The sequence below is a fragment of the Sander lucioperca genome, chromosome 3 (genome assembly GCF_008315115.2).
Source record: "Sander lucioperca isolate FBNREF2018 chromosome 3, SLUC_FBN_1.2, whole genome shotgun sequence".
Taxonomy (NCBI): domain Eukaryota; kingdom Metazoa; phylum Chordata; class Actinopteri; order Perciformes; family Percidae; genus Sander; species Sander lucioperca.
In genome coordinates, this window is record NC_050175.1 from 22,291,972 (window position 1) to 22,314,017 (window position 22,046).

The window sequence follows — 22,046 nt, forward strand, 5'->3', positions numbered from 1 at the left end:
GGCCTGCCAGTAATCTGTCCAACTGAATAGAAACAGTTTAGTTAACAGTCCCAAAAATAATTATGATACAAAGTAATACAAATCTTTTTTATTAAAACCCACGCTTTGCAGTATGCATGTAACAAGGATACAGTATTAATCCAATAATCCAGCATGATATCACATTATTTATTACCTTAGATTAAAAAATAAATACATTTCCCTATCTGCTCCACATTAAGGAGTCCTGACTTAAACCAGTGGCTCTTAATGCAGTGTTTTTTCAGAACAGGTAGAACTTGTGTTGGCTCATTAAAATCACAGCTGTAAAAAGCTATTTGCATAATCAATGTAATGTTGTTATATCAACATTATTCCCTTGGTTTACCCCATGACCTTCTCTTTAACATTGTACATCAACCATTTTACAAAGAATTCAGAAACATATCCTTTTAAATAATAGGGTTGTCTGTCTGTTGTTCTGTTGAAAGGCACATCTTCAGGTTTTGCTTCCTCATCGTCTCAGTGTGGCCAGTCACACTTCCAGGGCTCAGACTTGGGCACTTTGAGACACTTTCCTAACTTCTCACAGCCTGCAGGGGCCCAATTCTGTAACAGAGAGCGGCCATAACAGTATGCACAAGAATATGATGTTATCAGAGATTTGAGTTATTTACAGGAAGATGTATTACTGTTTTGTGTCCTGTCCTGTGACATAAGGGTATTGGGCTATGAGGTGGCCACAGTTTACTGTCCTGTGTCCTTTATGATTCTTATCCAAGCTTAGCACTAACATGTATCCTGTGTCATTAAATACATATTGTCCCACTATGTTTAAGATTTAGCACAAGACAATGTTAACTTATTAGAACAATAATGTAGGGATACATTAGTTAAAGTGTTATGCATTGCTAGTTCATGTAATTGTATCATATTTAGCAGAATTTATTTATAAAACCATCAGTTCATCATTGAGTGGGGATAGTACAGATTAGGTTTCACACTGCACAATTCTTTCCAGTATGAACTTTAGTCAGAAAAATATCTTAAAGGTCTCATGGCATGAAAATTTCACTTTATGATGTTTTTTATCATCATAAAGTGAACGGATCCGCCTTTGAGAAAATGAAAGCTCAGATGGGCCGATCTGGAATCTGCTCCTTATGAGGTCATAAGGAGAAAGGTTACCTCCCCTTTCTCTGCTTTGCCCACCCAGAGAATTTGGCCCGCCCATGAGAAAGAGAGAGACATCATGGCTTGAAAACAAGTGAGGCATGGCAGTTGGTCAAGGCCACACCCCCACCCTCCACCTTGCCCCCCCTCTCTCCTCCTCAATAGCATTTAAAGCTACAGACACAGAAATGGCACGTCCTAAGTAAAGCTCATTGTGGGACTGGCTCGTAGTGACTGTAATTCTGCAACAAGGCTGAATTTCGGGAAAGAGACTTCAGATACAGTATTAGGGGACCACTAAGGTCTATATAGAAGCATCCAAAAAGCAGCATGTCATAGGACCTTTAAACGACCAAATATTAAACTGGTCAAATTTCAGTTTCAGTTCAATATGTGGATAATGCTTAAGATACAAGATTTTTTTTAAAAATAGCTCCATATGAGCATGACACAGGATAAGACATTACATTATAGGACAGCGCCCAACATTATTTATTCTAATCTAACCCTACTTAAAATTGGGTTTATTTTCTTTACCACAAGGGGGCAGTGCTATGCCACAAATGAATCCAGAGCAGTGGAACTCACAATCTGCGGTGCTTTAGGGTGACAAAGCAACTGCTCAATTTAGCTCCTTTAAATAATCCTAAAGGAGATGGGTTTTTTGTTTGTTTGTTTTTTTTTTCACAAAAGTATTACACAGACATAATTAAGGAGAAAGGGTCCTGATTAAGGTGATAACCTATGCTTCCATCAAACATGATACACATTCTGGAGCAGGTTAGATAAACAAATATGAAAATAAAAGCTAAATCTGTTCAAGTGAAACAATAATTGTCGACAGGCTCAGACAGACTGTAAACAGAGAGCAAGTGAGAAAAGATCTCTATTTAGAGACTTTTATTGATTCTCAGTTTTTTCATAAAGGCTTTAACAATTTATTGTATTGTATTTATTTATCTGATGTACAAGTGTGATGGAGAGAACAGACAACAGACAAGGCTGTGAGGGCTGCTGGCCCAACAGAAACATACAGTATCTGCTTTGCAGACTGAACTGGCTTTGGATTTATTGGGAGCAGAGTTACCTGCTACACATACAGCAACGCCTATTTACAACACAATTATTCATTTTTGCAATTTCACCAATAAAGTGCATCATGATATTTATGTTATGTAAAACTCACCATCACCGCCAAGTCACACATGTTGAGCTGGGGAACACCCGGCACCAGGGTCTTCTTATGCTGCTCCACAACTGGAGAGATCCTGCTCAGCACATCCTGGTACTCCTTAGTCAAAACACTGCAAACACACAATACCGATGGTCAGTAAGGCTGCAACTAACAATTAGTTTCATTATCTATTATCCATTATTGTTTGGACAAATAAAAATGAAATATCAAAAAATAGTAAAAAAACATGTCCATCACAATTTCCCAAAGCCTAAGATGATGTCTTCAGATGTCTCGTTTTGTCTGGCCAAAAGTCCAAAACCCAAAGATGTACAATAATACGTGATAAAGACCTCACACATTTTAGAAGCAAGAACCAACGGATGTTTAGCATTTTTTGCATGAAAAATTACAGAGACAATCAATTTTTATATGTAGTCGATTATTTTTCTGTCAATTGATTAACTGACTAATATTGAGACACGGTTGTTGTTTCCCTATATGTTAATGTGTAGTGCATGCCCACATCAACGCAAACACACAATCTGTTTTTATTCTTAATCTGTTTTGTCCATTTGTTTCAGTCGTTTTACTATGAATTACAAAGCCTAACACACAACCACACACAAGAACACACGCATACACACATGTGAACATAATATTTAAATGTATGCCTTTTTGTAAAGTATTTTAGTGAATGCACTGCGCACATGTATCCATTCCAAGCTTAGCTACTCATTATATCAGAGAGGGGGCATGCTGTATCTTTTAACGACAAAAACACACACACACACACACACACACACACAGGCTGTCCACTCGGGCACCCTTTGGGAAAGCGCACTCAGCAGGGTGAACTATGTAACCCCTATCCCATCCCCTGTCTCTCAATTACTGTTGTTGGACACCAGTGAGCCCAAGCACCTCTGTGCATTATTATATTCAGTGTGTAAAACACAGAGGCCCCGAAGGCTTTCAAAGGAACGCTGCTCTCAGTAGGACCTGTAGGGTTAATGGGCTGTGCGTGCACACGTGTGTGTGTGTGTGTGTGTGTGCTGTGGGAGTGGGCGTCTGGTGGCGTGACACACAGATAGACAAATATCAGCAGTGCAATTACACCCCTGATACACTCGCCGGCAGCACCTGTGCCAGCCTTCTATCCTCCCTCCCCTGCAAACCCAGCCCTCTGATTGGCCCCTGGGGAACATGTGCATGTGTGTGAGGTGAAGTGTCAATTAGAGTAATAACCCCAGGCCCTGTCCAGCTCACACCTACCCTCCCTCTTGGATCTCCCACAGGGCAGCAAGGCTTCCTCCATCAGCCAGCACCTGCTCCTTTCCTTGATAATCTCAGTCTTTACTTTGCCCTACAATTACTCGACTGGTATTGCACTGGCTACAATTAGTCTCTCTCCTGGTGTGCCACATTCGTCATAAGCTAACTATCTACGCATTGTGACCCCGGCTGATACGGAAAAACTGGATTACCTCCCTTGGTTAAAAAACAGACATTTAGATTAAACTGCCTCAGCTATCTAAGATCGCAAATTCTGCTTTCGCCCGATCTGGATCAGCGAGAGGGATATATCATTCCCCTCGTATCTGTGGCCGCTACTGATTGCCGTGATTCATTTTGTGTTAAGTGATTAAGCAACTTAATAGAAATAAATGTAAGGGAGATTTATCAGACTGCTATAAGTATTTGATTCCGCCATAGAAGTCTGCAAGCAAAGCATGCCATGCACTAAGAAGCTTGCATAAGACATTAACTTTTCTATTGTTTTGTCTATGCACTGAAAATCTTACACTGCACACCTCTAAATCAAAAACTAATAATATCATTTGTTTATGCCCCCCATTGCAAACAAATAATAAAAAGCCCAAAGTCAGCACAGCTCATTATCATGATTATAACCCTTAGCTTACTGAAGTAGAGGCAAAATCTGGAATAATAAGCAGGCTGTATGCAAATGGAGCCTTTTGATTTATAATGTATGGCACCCAAGGGGGATAGGGGCATTGCTCAGGTGTGTCACCACTCTGATTACTGATTCATAACACACACACACACACACACACACACACAACCACACAGCAGAAGGTGGGGGAATTGAGGAGACAATCAAATGCATCTGCCCTTCCTACCCCTCCCCTCCACCACCTTCTCCACCCCGGTGGAAATTGAGCACTTTAGTAAGGACTATTGATTGGGGACACAAGAGCTTGGTGGCAGGCAGCAGATGAGGCCAGACTGTGCAGGGCTGACTGCAGTGTTAAGGCTGGGACTACACTCTGGATGACCGGGGCTCTGGGGACGTGAGCTGAGGTAGGTGGTGTGAAAGTAGGATGTGTTAACCTCCGGGTCTTTGGTCACAGAAGAGGGCCAAGAAGGCTCTGAATGAATCCAAAGGGGATCCAAACTCGCCGGGTTGGGTAGATGCAAACCCGGTTGGGTTTGTGCTTCATCCTGAACAGATGGACCACAAACTCCAATCAAATTTGGCTAGGCCTCTGTTTGTTATCAGTTGTAAAACAAAATAAAAACAACTAGAAACTAAAAACTACCATATTTTTGTTCCCACATGCTTTCCTAGTTTGCATAATAACATTCTTATAATCTATACTGTTTTTATTGGTGATTGTTCTGGACTTGAGATTGTGTGTGTGTGTGTGTGTGTGTGTGTGTGTGTATATGTGTGTGTGTGTGTGTGCTCTTTGCTATATCACATCCTGCGACAGTAGTGAAGGTATGTGTGCAGACAGGCCCTACATCATCTTAAGTGGCTCTTTAGGTGCAGACAGAGATTAATGATGGCCAGGCAGCCAGTCCAGCTGGGGGACCGAGGAGTACACGGACAAAACGCACACATACACATGTGTACACACAGACACACACACTTAACTAGGATGGAGGAGAACAGTCCCAGTGGATGTGGATGCAGAGGGACAGCGGCTGAGTGGTGAGAAGTGAGCTGAGGTGCCCAGCAGTAGGTGGAGAGAGAGAAGTAACAAGGGAAAACATTTGGAGAGGAACGGGAATGAATGTTGCAGATGGAAGAACAGTGCATAGACAGTGAAGAGGTCAAGCAGCTGGGTGTCGCAGGCGGAGTGACCTTATAGACAAATTGAACGGCAGAGGTGAAAAATTAGTGCGTTTTTGGTGTGTTTGCACATCTAGCACTCAGCACAACACATGGCTGCGTATTGATTGGTTTTAGCTTCTTCTTTTTTTTATAGCGAGGCTAAAAGGTGGGCAATTGAAAAACAACATTAATGTTTTATCATCCAATCTCACTTCAGAACTGAAAGGAGTTTGAGCAGGAGGCTAAGAGGAGATGAGGCCGGAGCAGAATGTGAGAGGAAGAGCTGCAGAAGGCAGAAAAAGAAAGGCCAGTCTAAGAGATTTTATGGCAGGAGGGAGCCAAAGCGAACACTGAGCACAAAAGGAATATTCTCTCATAAAAGCGCTTTTATCTAATGTATTAGTCATGGCATCAGCTTGCGTCCTTTATTTAAAAAAAGATCACATAAATATTCTGCATTGACAGTACGCAGTATAAGACAACGCTCATCTATCTTTGCACCCTTATTTAGTAATAGTCTTAGTTCAGCCTTGGCTGTCTGTGTCCTCTGGCGTCACTCTATTCTCTCGGCAATTCTTAACTCTCCTCTGAGCGAAAGCACACACAAAACTCTATTAAACAGCACTCCCTCTCAATTTAGACCTGAACAATTTATCTTGCAATTTTAATCTGCAGGGGTGCACCGGAGGGTTTGAGGGCCAGATAGTGATCTTTAAGGAGCTGTTTGCAATCACAAAGAGATGGGTGTAATCAGGCGCGCTCTGGCTGAGCGGATCAATCCATCTTTTTCATGCCACTGAATCAGCATTGATCTCATACACATTCTGCGCTACCAACAGGCAAACTGCTTTCCTGCTCTCACCCCTCTACAGTTCATTTTCTAACATCTCTTCACTTGTTCCTGTTTGACTCCCTCTCTCGTTTTTTTCCTTTCCTCTCCCTTCTACTACCTACCTACCTACTGGAGATTAGCTGTAAGCAGAGTGGAAGTTTTCAGGGAACTAACCAGGTCCCCATAGAGCGCTCAGCCCCTCCGCTGATATGTCCAGTGGCCACTCGTGGTATTGCAACAAAAAATTTTCCCCATAGGCCACCATGGTAAAAAAGACATCTGTAAAACTGTCGGTTATGACTTTTTCTATTCTGAATTTTTAATCCATGGACTTTTTATACTTGAAAAACTCCCCTCAAGCCGTGAAAAGCGATTTAAAAGCCTGTGAAGTCACCACAACGTAAAGTCTATGGGCCGAGTGGGTCACATGTTATGGAAGTAAACTTTTTTGGCGGATACACCACTGAGCAACTCTCATAGGAATGAATGGGGCTCCGCCATTAACATTGCATCCAGGTCTAATAATACATCAATGGAACTAACCTGATGGGGAACTTTTCCCCAGGATCCCGCCCCAGGTGGAAAATGATTGGCTGCAGTGTGTGCTCTTTCTGGTCATGAGTAGTCACACCTTGGACCTCTTGACCTGGACAGAAGTTGATGCCCTGTAAGAGAAATCACACAAAAAGACACACACCTTTTTGTTTTTCACTAGAACAGATACATATTGATGTTAATGTACTTCCTCATTTGAAGAAAATCTCAAGATCGGCTTATAATTGTGTCATTAAAAGGAGGCTGAAAAGCACACTCCTAATCCAGCGGCCAGTTAGGAGCATTCATTAAGTTGTTAGTCTATATCCACAGCGTTCCACTTCCGGGATTGCTTCGATGCAGATGGAAATTCCGCCGGATGTCACTATTTTCTACATTTTGCATTCTCTCGCACTTTTCTTCTTCCATTCCTTCTGAGCCATGTGTCCATTTCCACTCAGTTGCCAGGCGCAATGAATCAGCTCGTTGCATTTTACTTTGAGCTGGGAATTATGCTGATACAGACCTACTGCTCAGTGGGCACATTCATATCTCATATTGGGTATAATTAATAGCTTTTTTCTTATATGTATAACAAAGATAATGTGTGATGTCAGAGGTTTGCATGATGTGGCAATGAACAAACACTGAATTATCAGAGAATCTGCAGCTCCCTAGTAGCGTTACAAAGAGATAACGTTAGTTCAGGGACAAAAACGTGAAAATACAGCCTTCACTGTGGTTACAATCAACTATGGCTACAACCCTTCCAGTCGCCTATATGTTCATTTTCTACCTGTAACAGTCTATATTCCTGTAGGCTACTGTATGGGACAAATCTGTTTATTCACATCAGATTTACATCAACAATTACATCATGGTCTGGTGTCTGCATATGGGCTGTAAGGGACGTGTGAAGTAGCGACCAGATGCGACCTGATGTGATTTGACTTAGTTTCCGGCAAATGACACATAAGAAAGTGAAACTTAAATAAAGGCCAAATAAATGTATTGTCTTCTGTGCTCTCAGGGTTTTGTCTGACTTAACGCTATGCCCGATATGGCATTACATTCTTATAATAACAGCCTGCTGTCTAATTAAGCTATATGTCCAGGTTGGTAAAAGTGGTGTCTACAATTTGGTAGCATGGCATCTACTGTAACACATTTGGGATCTAATATAATTGTATTTGATTTTAAATTAGATAAAATGGTGTTATAATAATTTACAAGTATTAGGATATTTGGTTTTAAATTTATAGTGTCAGACCCTACATTTTGGGTCTATTGCGGCACATTATGTGGTTTCTAATTTAGGTGGTGTTTAAATATGTTACGTGTTTGTTTATGGTCTGATAAAGAACATATTAGTTATTTGTCTAATTTGATACGACCATAGAAATAAAATGGCCACAAGTTGAGCAAAACATGAGCGAAGGCTCTATAAAACTCCGAGGGGAGCTGCAGATTCTCTGATAATTCGATCAGTATTGGTTCATCACCACATGCCACACACGCACTTTATCTTTTCATTCATTTAGGAAATAGGTATTGATTATAGAACAGATATGAATGTGCCCTGAGCAGTATATCAGCATTCCTAGCTAACTAAAGTAAAGTAAGTAAAATTCAACAAGCTGATCCATATTGTGGCGTTGCACTGGGCAGCTGAGTGAAAATTTGATGGCTCATTAGAAGAAAACTGCCATAAACTAAGTCAAAACACATCAGGTTTAATCTGGTCGCTACTTCACACGTCCCTTACAGCCCATATGCAGACACCAGACCATGATGTAATTGTTGATGTAAATCTGATGTGATTAAATGGATTTGTCCCACACAGCAGCCTACAGGAATATAGACTATTACAGGTAGAAAATGAATATATAGGCGACTGGAAGGGTTGTAGCCATAGTTGATTGTAACCACAGTGAAGGCTGTATTTTCACATTTTTGTCCCTGAACTAACGTTATCTCTTTGTAATGCTACTAGGGAGCTGCAGATTCTCTGATAATTCAGTGTTTGTTCATCGCCAAATCATGCAAACCTCTGACATTGGACATTCTCTTTTTTTATACATTTAAGAAACAGGCTATTAATTATACCCAATATGAGATATGAATGTGCCCATTGAGCAGTAGCTCTATATCAGCATAATTCCCAGCTCAAAGTAAAATGCAACAAGCTGATTCATTGCGCTGGGCAGCTGAGTGGAAATAGACGGGTATGGGGCATAAACAAACTGGATCACAGGAAAAGCAGAGCCATGATGGGAGGACAGGACATGTTTTTATGGACAGAGGAGAGAAAGCAGGACCACACTATCCTGCTTCTCAAGTGTCACATTTCACACATGGCTCAGAAGGAATGGAAGAAGAAAAGTTTTGCGAGGTAACGCAAAACATATTGCGTGGGAATGCAAAACATTGCGAGGGAACGCAAAAGTAGTCCCCTCAAAAAATCTCGCTGTGACCCTTCCGGGGCTTCGTACTTTTGGCCGGATGTCCATTTCCTTCCGCTTTCTTTGAATTTTAAACTCTGGTCGATATGAGGACTATGGTTAACTGCTCCTAAGATCTCTGCAGGGTAAATCCAGACAGCTAGCTAGACTATCTGTCCAATCTGAGTTTTCTGTTGCACGACTAAAACAACTTTTGAACGTACAAGTTCCACCAAAACAAGTTCCTTCCCAAGGCTATTTTGCAGCGGCATCGTGGATCTGTCCGGTGCTTAGCGCAGCCCATGATGATTGTGATTGGTTTAAAGAAATGCCAATAAACCACAGCACGTTTTTCTCCCATCCCGGAATGCTGTGTGGACTAGCCAGACCCTCCTCTAAAGCACTGTGGAGGAAGGTCTAGCAAAGCGAGACTATGAAGTTGATGACTTTGCGTCGATTGCACAATACAGATGTGTAAGATATTTGTATGAATCATAATGTAACTTAAACAGAGTATGGATTAGATTAGTGACTGCTAATACATTATACGGTCAAGAGTAAAATATGACATATGAGCAGGAACAAATGAACCCTTCAGATCCAAAGGTTTTTTTTCTCTCCATGTTTCTAAATTATCTGATGTTCTACATGCCTGCTATAGGTTATTTTCACACCACTGGGAACATTTCCCCATTCAGCCTAAATCCTGTGGCCCTGGTATGTACAGTATGCTGGAATAAAAGTGCAACCCACCAAAGGAAAGAGCAGAGCTGGCATGTTTTGGCGACAAAGCTCATCCTTTCTCTACAGAGCAACCTAACACAATATTTAAGGTCAGTCCCACGGGATATTTGTGTTTACTCTTTTGGTCATTTTCAGTGGTCTATATTTGATTATTTTAGATGTTTTAGTTGTAACATGTGTGTTCTATCATGTGCAATTAAGAAAAACTGAATTCAGCTAAAGAGATCTAGATGTTTAAATTACATTAAGGCTTGCAGCCACCTGCTACTCTGAGCTCAATGTTTAATTTCAACGTGGTATGGCGTATATGCATGTTGTCTTCCAATCTGTTGTGCTGTTTATACAGCTACTCTTGGTACATCATGAAGGGGTTCAAGTCACTGGCAAAATAGAAGACTTTTTTTCCTCGTGCTGCCTCCCCCTCTTCATCTCTCGACGCCTTCGCTCCTGCTCCCTGACTCCATTCTCCTGAGCCTGGCAGTGATGGCAGCCTGATTGAGCCACACTCACTCCTCCAGAACCCCCTGGAGATTTGCCCCCTCACGCACACGCACACGCACACGCACACGCACACGCACACGCACACACACACTTTTTGATGAGCACAACTAATATTGAAAAAGCATTCATCTGTAAGGCACTGTTGCTGCCCCCCTCTGAGATCGCTCAACAGAGCACCTCAAAAATACATATAGAAGAGAGAGAAGAGAGAGATACCCCCCGTCCCGCAGAGAATCCTCTGATCCAGACTTGTTGTGTCTTTTGAAGCCAAAAGCTTAGAAATGCAGAAAAGAATAAAAAAAATATCATCCAAGAGGAGCAGCCAAAAAGCCTGCTGTGTGTCTCTCTGACTCGGTCTCTTGTACCCAACACATAACAGCGAGAACTCCATATCTCCCCTGACATTAATGCTATGGATACAACTAGGCTGCTTTCAAACTGGAGCAGAGCAGTCACTATTACAAGATAAGGTGCAGGAGCATCCAGCAGTGGCAGGATTGATTTTGGAAAAAGAAATATTCCATGTCTATTTTGATTAAAAAAGGAAAAAGTATGCTTTGGAAAGAGAGTAATCACTTTACGTAGATTGTGGCTGAATATTTAAAACCACATATACTGTAAACATATCTACTTTGTACTTCATGAATGTGACAGACATGTAAAAATTGCAGTTAATTTATGGACCATTCGCTAAATGTTGAGGTTGTCTTTATGTTCTGCAAACTGCTGTAATGTATGTTCTTGCTTTCGGCCATAAAGTCAGTGAACCAGGTGCTGTTTAGCAAGCATAGGTGCATTAATGTCATGAGTTCCAATCTAGAGTCAAGAGCAGGAGGTACTGCACACACAGTCTATCTCATGAAAATTCCTGCAACACAATTGATGCTGAAAGTTATGAAATAAGTAACTAGTGTAAGACTAACAGGTGTCTGGGAAACAACTACTTTCTCAGTTTTTATTCATCACTTTGTGAAGCTTTCAACAAGGTTAAAAAAAGCTATCCCAGCTGCCAAAGAGCTCCGTATTACAAGTTACTCAGCAATCCAGATACAAAGGAGCCACAGTCACGACAAACTATATTTCGCAATATAAACATCACTACACTGCCTCAAGAGAGTTTGATGAGAGCCGTTTAAGCCTGTGAAATTTCTCATTTTCCTCATGGCTGAGCTGCATGAACACAGCCAGGACAGAGCGATATGTCTCCTAGCTATTAACCTGTAATTGCGTAACCACATCTTCCCTTGTTTATTTCCTTAGCATTGGCCAAGAAAAAAACAAATTATATTTTAAAGTATTACCAAAGCTGAAGAGCAAGCAGAAAAACATTTTGGGGTTTGAATGTGTATTTCTATTGCAAGACGGATTTAACTGAAGACTATATCAGGGTTTTAAGGGTCCAGATAATTTTGAAATGATCATTAATCCATGTTATTCCTGAAAGAGAAGGTCTAAACAAGGACCTTGAAACATATTTTCCTCCTCAAGCTCATTTTCAAAACATTTCATGCGTTAATAAGCTCAATAAGTCAGTTTGTTAACATTTTTCATGTTTGTAAAATGTACTGTGGGTTCCATGGGATAGACAGTTTAAGTATTCAACCATAATGGCATGAAGCATATTGGGAATTTAACTTCCCCTTGAAGGAGTTCAACAGTCGCTCCAGAAAACACACACAGGCATCCACATCTTTAGGTAGAACCGAACATACATGTACATGTTTTCTCTCGTCCTTTCTCTTTCTCGCACGCACACACCAATCGATAGGCAACTCACAGGCAATCAGACGCTATTATTTGCGAAGTTCCACTTCAGTTCACATGAGTTGATAAAGGAGGCTGCTATTGATTCAGCGGCCCTGAAGGAGAGAGCAATTTAAGCGACCGATGGGGCATAAAACCAACTGGATCACAGGAAAAGCAGAGCCATGATGGGAGGACAGGACATGTTTTTATGGACAGAGGAGAGAAAGCAGGACCACACTATCCTGCTTCTCAAGTGTCACATTTCACATTTCTCCTGATACATTTAATCAGCACAGAGTTGATGTAATTACGGCCAAGAGATACTGCTGGCATCTGGCTCTTTCTTTCTTCCTTTTGAGCTCCGTGGTGCCAAAAGAACAAGTCTACAGCAGGGAATGTCGGGATGTAAATGGAGAGGAAGAAAATCTCCACTGGAGTCAGAACAAACAAGTCAACTGGTTGATGAATGATGTAAGTTTGCTGATGTGGGGGATCTTCATTAATATTCATTACGCTCTGATGTACACAGCAGTCAACTGATGAGCCACTTTCAAGATAACTCCAACAGTGAAAGTGTTTGTGTGTTTGAGTCAGATTAGGACAGACAAAGAAGGAGGATGTGGCAGTGCAAATCAAGAACTGAGGAAACAGAGATGGGACAGAAATGCTGTTTTAAAAGGGAATCTTACGTTTTTAAACTCTTCCCATGAGTTGCTCCAGGTCCAGTAGTGTGCCTTGTATTGTCCAAGCCTCACAGCCATCAGCTCATTCCCACGGTAATAGAAGATCGGCCTGTTGAGAATGAGAAGAGTGAGAAGTAATGCTCAGATTTGTTTCTTCCAAAGTGAATTTGGACCAAATTGTATTCTTCTTCTTTTTTAAGATATTTTATCTTGGCATGCTTACACTTGAGTCGACACTTTACCATCCATTAATTTTCTAACTCCCTAAAAATCACTAAAATCATCGGAAATTCTGAGTTCTCTTCACTTGCATGACAGAACAAGATTAAGAGTCCACAGACTTAGTGTAGCACATTAGCACACTAAAATACAAAGTGTAGCTGAGGTTGATGGGAATGCCAGTAGTTTTGCAGGCATTTGGTCATAAACCCAATTTTGACCTGATGATGACGTTACAGGAAAAGTCATAACACTGCTCACTACTCAGGGATGTGATCATGAAAAATAAAGTGTTACAAAAAATTAAGGGATCTTGGTCCCAATGAAAAGGCCACAAATCTCTAGCCAAATGGAAAAAATTCAGTAACAGTGTGTGTGTGTGTGTGTAGTGTACTTGCCTGTTTTGGAGTGTGTGTGGGCAGTTTAGCAGGACTGGTGTCAGGTCCAGTCCATCCAGGGCTCTGTCATCAGGAGGGCTGATGCCGGCCACAGCCAGACTGGTGGTGAACAGGTCCATCACATTGGCTAACTGGAAATTCACCTAGAAAAGGACAAAGAAATCAAAAACCACAATCACCATCTCCAGTATGAGAAGCCATTTCACACAGCCTGCGAGTTTGTACTTTGAGTTTGTAGTGTACTTGGTACGTGTACACGCACACGCACACGCACACACACACGCACGCACACACACACGCACACACACACACACACACACAAATCTCTCCCTTGGCGATTTTGCTTGTTTTTTCTGCTATCAGTGACAAATAATTACAAGCTCGCAAATCAAGAATTAACTGTTTTATGCTCTAGGAAAACCACAAGCTTGCTCTTTTACATTGGATTTTCTTAATGACCACAGACAAGGAAACAATGCATAGTCATGATAGGATGTTTATATGTGTTGCTGTGTTTACACATGTAGGAAAGAGTTGCATTTCTCCAGTCTCCTCTCTAATCTCTGCTTGCAGGTTTATTATAGAGCCTCCAAAATGCCTCTCTTTCTAAATGTTTTTTTTGTTGGGGGGGTGGGGAGGTTTGGGGGTGGGGGGGGCTGGCTGGGGGGGAGAAAAAGAGGAGAGAAAGTAGGGAGAGGACAAGGCCCGGGCAAGCAGGCGGCTGGAGCTGGAGCGAGCTGGAGTTTTATCTCCTTCTCCCAGTCCCAGTGAAAAGCTTTATTTTATTTATAAACTTTGAACTATTTTCAGATAAAATGACATTTTTTCGTTGTCATCCTTGATCTTCCGTTCCATTCTCTCCTGAGCGAGCCTTAGAGGGAGACGGCATGCTCACAATCAGATAGCGCTATCAGGCCTCTGCAGCTGCACCACCATATGCCGCTGTGCTCCTATCGGCTGCCAGCACACATACAGACACAGACACACTTACACACACACAAGCTCCTTAGCACTGAAATGAATTCCCCTTTCTTCTGTATCCACAGAACCAGCCACAGAAAAGGCTTTGCAATGCATTCCATGATCTATCTGCACATCCAGACTCTCTCTCTCTCTCTCTCTCTCTCTCTCTCTCTCTCTCTCTCTCTCTCTCTCTCTCTCTCTCTCTCTCTCTCTCTCTCTCTCTCTCTCTCTCTCTCTCTCTCTCTCTCTCTCTCTCTCTCTCTCTCTCTCTCTCTCTCTCTCTCTCTCTCACACACACAGATTTAGTCCTTCACTTCATTTTTCTTTTTTTCTAAAGTCCCCCTCAAACACAGACACACACAAACCATTAAAGAAGACAGGACAAAAGGACAGAAGAAGAAGCAAAACTGACATTTAGTTACCAAAAAAGCTAAACTTTCAGTCTCAGACTGCTCTGACAGAGGAATTTATCTCAGGAGTTGCCATCTTTTATTTCATTTATTAGCTCTGCCCTCCTTTGCAGTCAACGCTGAACTTCATTCTTTCTCAACCCTTTGTTCTTTCTCTTTTTTTGACCGACTCATCACTCTCTATTAATGTCACACTCTTTCTCTCATTTCTTTCTGTGTTCTAAGTGGTGATGGTGGCTAACTGAGAAGGCAGAGCTTCTATCCCAGTCTCTGCCACTCTGCCTGTGTGTCTGCTGCCTGACAAAAAAAAACAACAAAAGGGATTGTGACGCTCAACAACGTTGTGGGGCCGACACACCCCACTTGCCTCCCCATCTTTGTTCCTACAGCCACCACCCCTCATCACCCTGGCCCCTCGCCCCCCTCAGGCACTGAGAGAATGTTGAATCTGCACCTGCTTCAAACCAACCACGCTCCTTCATTCCAGTACACCTCCTTCCATTCTCCTAAATAGGAGTGAATGACTAATTGACAACAATTTCCTGAACATTCACACAATTACTTGAGTTTCATCACTCCGATGCATTCACAGATAAAGGGATTTTTGTCTGTTTAAGACAAAGTGATCTTTCTATTACCAATCCCCCCAAAACACTTGTCCCCTCGTCTTAATACTGTAAAGACGCATCTGTGCTCAGTTAGTACAATAAACCTCCTGAAATCCCCTTTTAACAAAGGTTTGCATGGTTGTTTGTTGTCTCCAGCATTTTGTTCAAAGAGCCTGTAGAATTTTCAATGCACAGATCAACAGAGATTTCAGAAGTCTGCAAAACAAGAGTGGGGGCAACCCTGTGTCTGGTCTGTCCTCCCTCCCAGAGCTGTACAGTACAGTAGCTCCAACAAAGCAGCTTTGTCATCACAATCCCAGAGAGCTTGAGGGAGGATCTATTTCTTTCTCTCATTCTTACAGCCAAGCCACAACTGCAAATACAAACACACACACACACACACACACACACACACACACACACACACACACACACAGGTGTTTTGTGGTGTTCTTCATTTTTATTAATATTGTTTACATCTGTGTGTCTTTCACTGGTCTAGAAAGTTATCTGTCACATATAGAAATAATCCAACATACATACAAAATCATATATATATGCATGTAGAATCAAACAAAAAATACACAGATGTTTCTGTTCTGCATACTTGCACATGCATACACAGACACACTGGTCAATTACAAAGAATGGCACAGGTGCAGCAAAGCCCTGTGAGCACAACAATGTTCCTGGCAATGTTCCAGTGTGGTAGTGCCAGTGTCTTTAGCACTCCTCCTTTTCTCTTTTCTACACCAGCCACTTTTACTTATTCCTTGCTTCCCTCCCTGTACACCCCCCCACCCCCCACAGTTTCTTTATCCTGAGCGCCTGGCATATTCAGATACTGAAGTCCTCATTACGGCTCAATCCAACCTCAGCAAACACACAAACAGATTAGCCGCTTAAGACGCTCCCAATCCCCCTCTCCCTCGCTACTCCACTGTGCTATCAGGCCCCAGCACACCCCTGTGAGATGAGCCAGGGGCAAGGCTTACTGCAGACTGCAGCCTCCGCTCGCTCCTCCACCAAATCCCTCTGCGTCACAGCCCCGTGTCACAGCTGCCCCTAATACAATTAAAAGTCATTTGCAGAACGCACAGGCTTAGAGGATCACGGTGTGGGTGGGGGGTTAAATTTGGGAGGGGGAGAGAGGAAAGAGAGAGTTTGGGGAATTTAATTCCAGCCAAAAAATATTTGAGGAAACAGTGGAAAAAAGCGCCTACACGCTTCGTGGCCGCAATCACACAGTTTATCTTTACTGTTTCTGGAGCTCAATCACTCGATAGAAGTTGAACATAGTGAAGATTAACTGGTTGCAGCACCAGTAGGTCAGAGTGTGCGCATGTAAAGTGCTAAATGATAAACAAATGAAACAAAAAGCAACAATCATTCAAAAGAGAGGATTAGTGAAATAATTATTCCTTTACTCTCAATCTTGCTTTACAGTCCTGTGAATCGCCTGCAGCTTTACAGAGAACATATCAGCTCCTGGTACCTGTTGATAGGCAGAACACTGAGGACCGGCAACAATGCTAGAGGAAAAACTGAACAAAAGAAATCCTAAGTCAAAGTCTAGTCTAGTCTCTAGAGAAGATGGTAGGGCTTAAATGAATGATCGTATTGGCTTTATTTGGTAAAAGCTTTAAATCACAGGGTTATTCTCACCGTGCCTCCTTTAATGTGCCCAGGCCACCAGGCAATGGCAGGCTCCCTCATGCCCCCTTCAAATGTCGTCTGCTTCCCACAGAGGAACGGCCCGTTGCTCCCGCCTGAGGAATCAGAAGCACAAAAACACATGTATTCATGTATCAAATCAAACAGACATACATACATACATACAGACATGTGTTTTGGACAGAAATTCACCCACTTGGTTTCACAAAGAAAAAATGTGTGTGTGTGTGTGTGTGTGTGTGTGTGTGTGTGTGTGTGTGTGTGTGTGTGCATTTGAGTTTAGTGCCTACTTTCTTTTGGGCCAGACACCAGAGCAGCTCCGTTGTCTGAGGTGAAGAAGACAAAGGTATTATTTTCAATGCCCAGACTCCGCAGCAATGACAATATCTGACCGACGCTGTAGTCTAGCTCCATCACTGCATCACCATACCTACAGAACACACACAATCACAGCTTTTATCACTCCCCCTGATAAATACATTAACGTATAACCTCATGAGTCAATAATGTAGGACATAATGTACCGGGCTCGTTGGCTCTTCCCTAGGAAGCGTTTGGAGGCATAGACAGGGGCGTGAGTGGCATCGGCAGCCCAGTAGAGGAAGAAAGGCCTTTGGTCCTCAGTCTGACGGAGTATGAAGTCAAGACCTTCCTGTAGAGGTGGGAGGTGTGAGAGAGTGTTACAACACTGTCAGTGCAGATGTTGAATGACTTACTGTAGCTTGATTCACAGAGCTACCGTCAGGCAGTATAAAGTAAATAACCCCTTTCTCACTTGCATACAACGTACTAATTTTCAACATGTTTTGCCTTCGTTTCATTTTCCAAACAATCAGCCACATTAATAACGCGCTACTGAAACCACTCTAGTTCCATAAGACCTGCTAATATGAGCTTTACTAAGCTCATTTTTGACAGATCCATCTTCTTCTTGTGATGACAAGGTACACCTCTCAAGCATGCAGCTTTTAAACCCTTTAGGGACTGAATGGGAGGGACTGACGTAGGCAGCAGAGATAATCAAGACGAGTGTGTGTAAAAGTCAACAATCTACTTCTGCTGGTGAAAAGCACGGTAATGATCAAAGGCCAAAATCAGGCTTTAATTGTGCTTTTAACTTGTTAAATAGATGATGTATGTTGTTGTGCTTTAATGATTTGGTGAGCTATATTATTCTATTCTAATAATTACTTCACAAAGGAAACTGTGAAACACATATTGGGTGTACTTAACATACTCTGCTCTACCGAAAGGGTTGTATCATCTGAGATAGAGACAGCCTTAGAAAGGACAGGTGAGCCTAAACTTACCAGCAAGTACATTTGCGTGAGGTTGGACTCTCCAGACGTCCTGTCAATCTTAAACTCCTCATAGTATCTGGAAACAGGTGGGTTGACATGATTCATTAAAGAAATCATTATAAGTCAGCCATCATCACATCTGAATGCCTGCTGACCCCACACCATGTCATATCTCCTCTGCTTAACAGCATAAAATGACCTGATTGTATTGTCAGGGCTTTCAATCTCCCTCTAAATTGACCGAAACTACTGCAGGCAATATCATTAAGACAACGGAAGCAAACTTCCCTCTTGCGGACTGTGTTTGCAAGAGATTTAGGTGAAAGAAATATCTCGGAAGTCTCAGCAGAGCTGAGCAGAGGGAACTGTTATGAGGTGTTGCTGAAGCGTGGCTCGACGAGCAGAGAAGCAGTGACAGGCATCTCTCTTTCTTACGCTTCACTTCCTCCAGGTGTCCTCGCACACAGCCAACGCAACCTGACGTCTCTTGAGGACGTGTGTCGCTGTGTATATGTGTCTATATGTGTGTGTATGTCTGTCCAGGGCCCAGGTATGCAGCGCTGATTAAACCCACGGCTAAGCGAAAAACACGCCCGGCTGCCAGTTCCAATGACCCTGAATACACATATGGCTGTTTTGGAGAAAACAAATGGGCGGAAAATGGAATACACAAGCACAGCTGGTACAGTGAAAGAAGAGGAGGGGAGAAACTCAACTCATCCAGAGGAGCAGCCAGCCAAACTATTCCACTGAGTCACAGGGGAATGGAGATTTTTATAGATTTTCAGCCTCTGTTTCTGTCTGCTGTTATGTATATCTTAGTGCTTGTGTGTGAGACAACCTGCCAAGCATCTCAGAGTTGTTGTAGACAGGGATGTTGGGTCTGATGCTGCTGTTGTAAGGGCCAAAGTGGCAGTCTGGTGCACCAAACCATTCATCAAAACCCTTCTCCAGAGGCAGGTACTGCGGCCTGTGGCCCAGATGCCTGTAGTGACAAACAAAGTGCACTCACACGCTGTAAGATCAATGTGACTGAAGCATCATTCTGCATGTTTAAATTTATACCATTAATACAAATTGCATATAATTGTGCTACTATACACCATTTTCTAAAGCAAAACATCCTTATATTCACGTTTGTTTGCCGTTGCTACCTTTAGGCTCTCCTTGGTTTCCACTTACTTCAGTACAGTATGTATATCAACTTTTGTGAAGATATTTTTTTTTAAGTAGTCATACGTAGGTGCATTACTACAGAAGCCCTGGCCGATTATCGGGCCGTTTTTTGGCAGTTTGCAGATTATCTGTTTCTGCGTTTTATAACAATGAATTAAAAAGTGCGCTACTTTGACTCCGCTACAGCTCTGTGTCTGTTCCTCTGCTTCGGTTTCACTCAACACTGAGTCTGACTTAATGTCCCCCCCACAGCACTATCTGACTATCTTTTACTGTGTATTATTTTGAAAGTTTCTAATTTATTAAATCATTGCTGAAAGCAGAGATCTTCAACATGAGGTCCGGGACCCCTAGGGGGTCCTCACAGTTCCTAATGGGGGGCCTCTAAATTTTTGTAATTGTTTGAATTCTTCACATGAATCCAACATATTATTAGCAAAGATAAATCAACCTATTTGTGAAAAAGAAAACAATGATGATATGCTTACTATTCACATATAACAGTAATCCTAAGGATTCACTGTGACATATGTATGTTTAACATTAAAACATGATTTATAAAATCATGCTAACAATTCTTATTTTAATAGCTTAGTTATACTTTATTGATGGCTCAGTTTTAATATGCAACTTAAGTCCTTGGCTTAAAAAATGTTGAAGACCTCTGGCTTAAAGCATTTAAACAAAGTTTTGTGTTGGAGCTTGTAACATTCCAAAATCTTAATTTTGACTTAAAGATTTTCATGTTCACTGTAAATGCATATCGGTATCGGTATCGGCCATGAAAAACCAGTACTGGTCGACAATCTAGACAACATTTAGTACAAAATGAGTGTATAGTGTGGAAAATTATCATCAGGAATGTTAAGTATACATGATTTGTAATAAATTGGTTAAAACATGCAAATATAACTTTCATTTGTGGAATTAATTCAGCCACCATCACAAACATCAACTTCTTCAAAAAGGGGAACCTGGATTGCAGAAACATAAGGAGCTCACCATTTGCCAACTATCTTGCTGACGTAGCCCTTTTTCTTCAGCATCTGGGGTATCAAAATCTCATCCTTAGAGATTCCTCCCACTATCTCCTGTGGTGTGTATGCTATAAAGAAAAGGTCAAAAGGTGTACAAAACATTCCATTACTTTATTGCAAACTGTACATTATAGACTAAGTAATGAGAAACCTGCAAGAAAGCATTTGCAGCTGGATAATTTGCACAGTAAGGATGTACTGAGAGTGTACCGTTTCTGGCGTGGGCATTCGTGGTGTAGAAACCGTTTCTGACAGGCAGCCTCCCGGTGAGAAGTGCAGCTCTGGCTGTCATTAAAATGAAAGAAAAAGTCATTAGGATTTCAATGTGTTGGTCTTGCAAATGCTTTTTTTAACTGGCAAACAAATAGAGTCAAGCATGCACCAATGTCACATACATCAGAGAGTCGAATACTTTGGTTAAAAAGTTCCTAAATTATGCTTTATTATTTCAACATTTGAATGATTTGACAATAAAAACAGAGAAGTAGAAGGTGAAGAGAATTAAACAGCTTGAAAAACAGGAACTGCTGGTTCCTGTTCTTTATCAAACATTTTCAGCTGACTCACATGGGGAACAGAGTGGGTTCGCAGTGTAGAAATTTGGAAGCAGCATGCCTTGAGCAGCCATGGCATCCAGGTTGGGAGTTTCTTTAGACGGCTGGCCAAACACCCCCAAGTCCCCCCAACCCATCTGAAGAGCAGAGGGAAAGAATGGAGAGTTTATACCCAGAAATGTGAAACCCAAGCAGAAACATCACTGCAGCTGCAATGCTCAGTGGCACAGAGACACAGGGTACTCCTCAGCACCCACAGACAAAGACAGAAAGGGAAATTGAGAAGTAAAGAGACAGAGAAACATATCTTGGACTGTTACTCATTCACTGCTCAAACAGAACTGTGCTGCTGATGTGATAAACTTAAGTCACAAGGACACACAACATAAGAAAATAACTTACGTCATCCATGAGCATGATAATAATGTTTGGAGATGAAACATTTGATCGCTTTTCTGTCAAGGAACAACATATTATTGCACAAAAGAGAGTAAGAGTTACAGTAGACATCACTCGCATCGCTGTGCTGTGGTCATATGAGCAACACCAACTTCGAGGAAGTAGTTTGTTTGCCTTCGTGCGGGTCTTCAGCGCAACGGTTGCGCATACATATTAGAGGAATTGTTTTGAGGTGTTTTTTTCTTTAAATTATTTGGATTTTACATTCATTTTAACTTGATTGATTTTGATTTCGTTGACCTGCGACTCTACTTGTGGTAACGTCATATATTAAATCGTTAAATTGTAAATAACTGTAAAATTGTTCGTTGATAGTTGGTGCATTCAGTGACTTCTGAGAAATGTTGTACGTGCGATA

At 41.8% G+C, this 22,046-nt stretch overlaps 1 protein-coding gene across 4 annotated transcripts; it reads right to left on the reverse strand.

Annotated features, from left to right (window-relative positions):
- Positions 1 to 73: 73 nt before the first annotated feature.
- Positions 74 to 21,816, reverse strand: galns (galactosamine (N-acetyl)-6-sulfatase). Of its 4 annotated transcripts, XM_031276617.2 has the most exons (15): positions 21,632 to 21,816; positions 21,243 to 21,366; positions 20,886 to 20,960; positions 20,641 to 20,743; positions 19,304 to 19,447; positions 18,472 to 18,538; positions 17,686 to 17,813; positions 17,452 to 17,591; positions 17,153 to 17,256; positions 13,507 to 13,649; positions 12,896 to 12,998; positions 6,784 to 6,905; positions 5,229 to 5,297; positions 2,339 to 2,456; positions 74 to 588 (listed from the first exon to the last, which is right to left on the reverse strand). In XM_031276617.2, exons 1-15 carry the CDS (start codon positions 21,746 to 21,748, stop codon positions 502 to 504), a joined length of 1,644 nt encoding a protein of 547 aa, XP_031132477.1. In that variant the 5' UTR covers positions 21,749 to 21,816; the 3' UTR covers positions 74 to 501. The 4 variants fall into 4 exon arrangements, with proteins under 4 accessions (XP_031132477.1, XP_031132478.1, XP_031132479.1 ...); XM_031276618.2 differs by lacking the exon at positions 5,229 to 5,297; XM_031276619.2 differs by lacking the exon at positions 74 to 588 and having other exon boundaries at positions 2,376 to 2,456; positions 5,224 to 5,297.
- Positions 21,817 to 22,046: the final 230 nt, after the last annotated feature.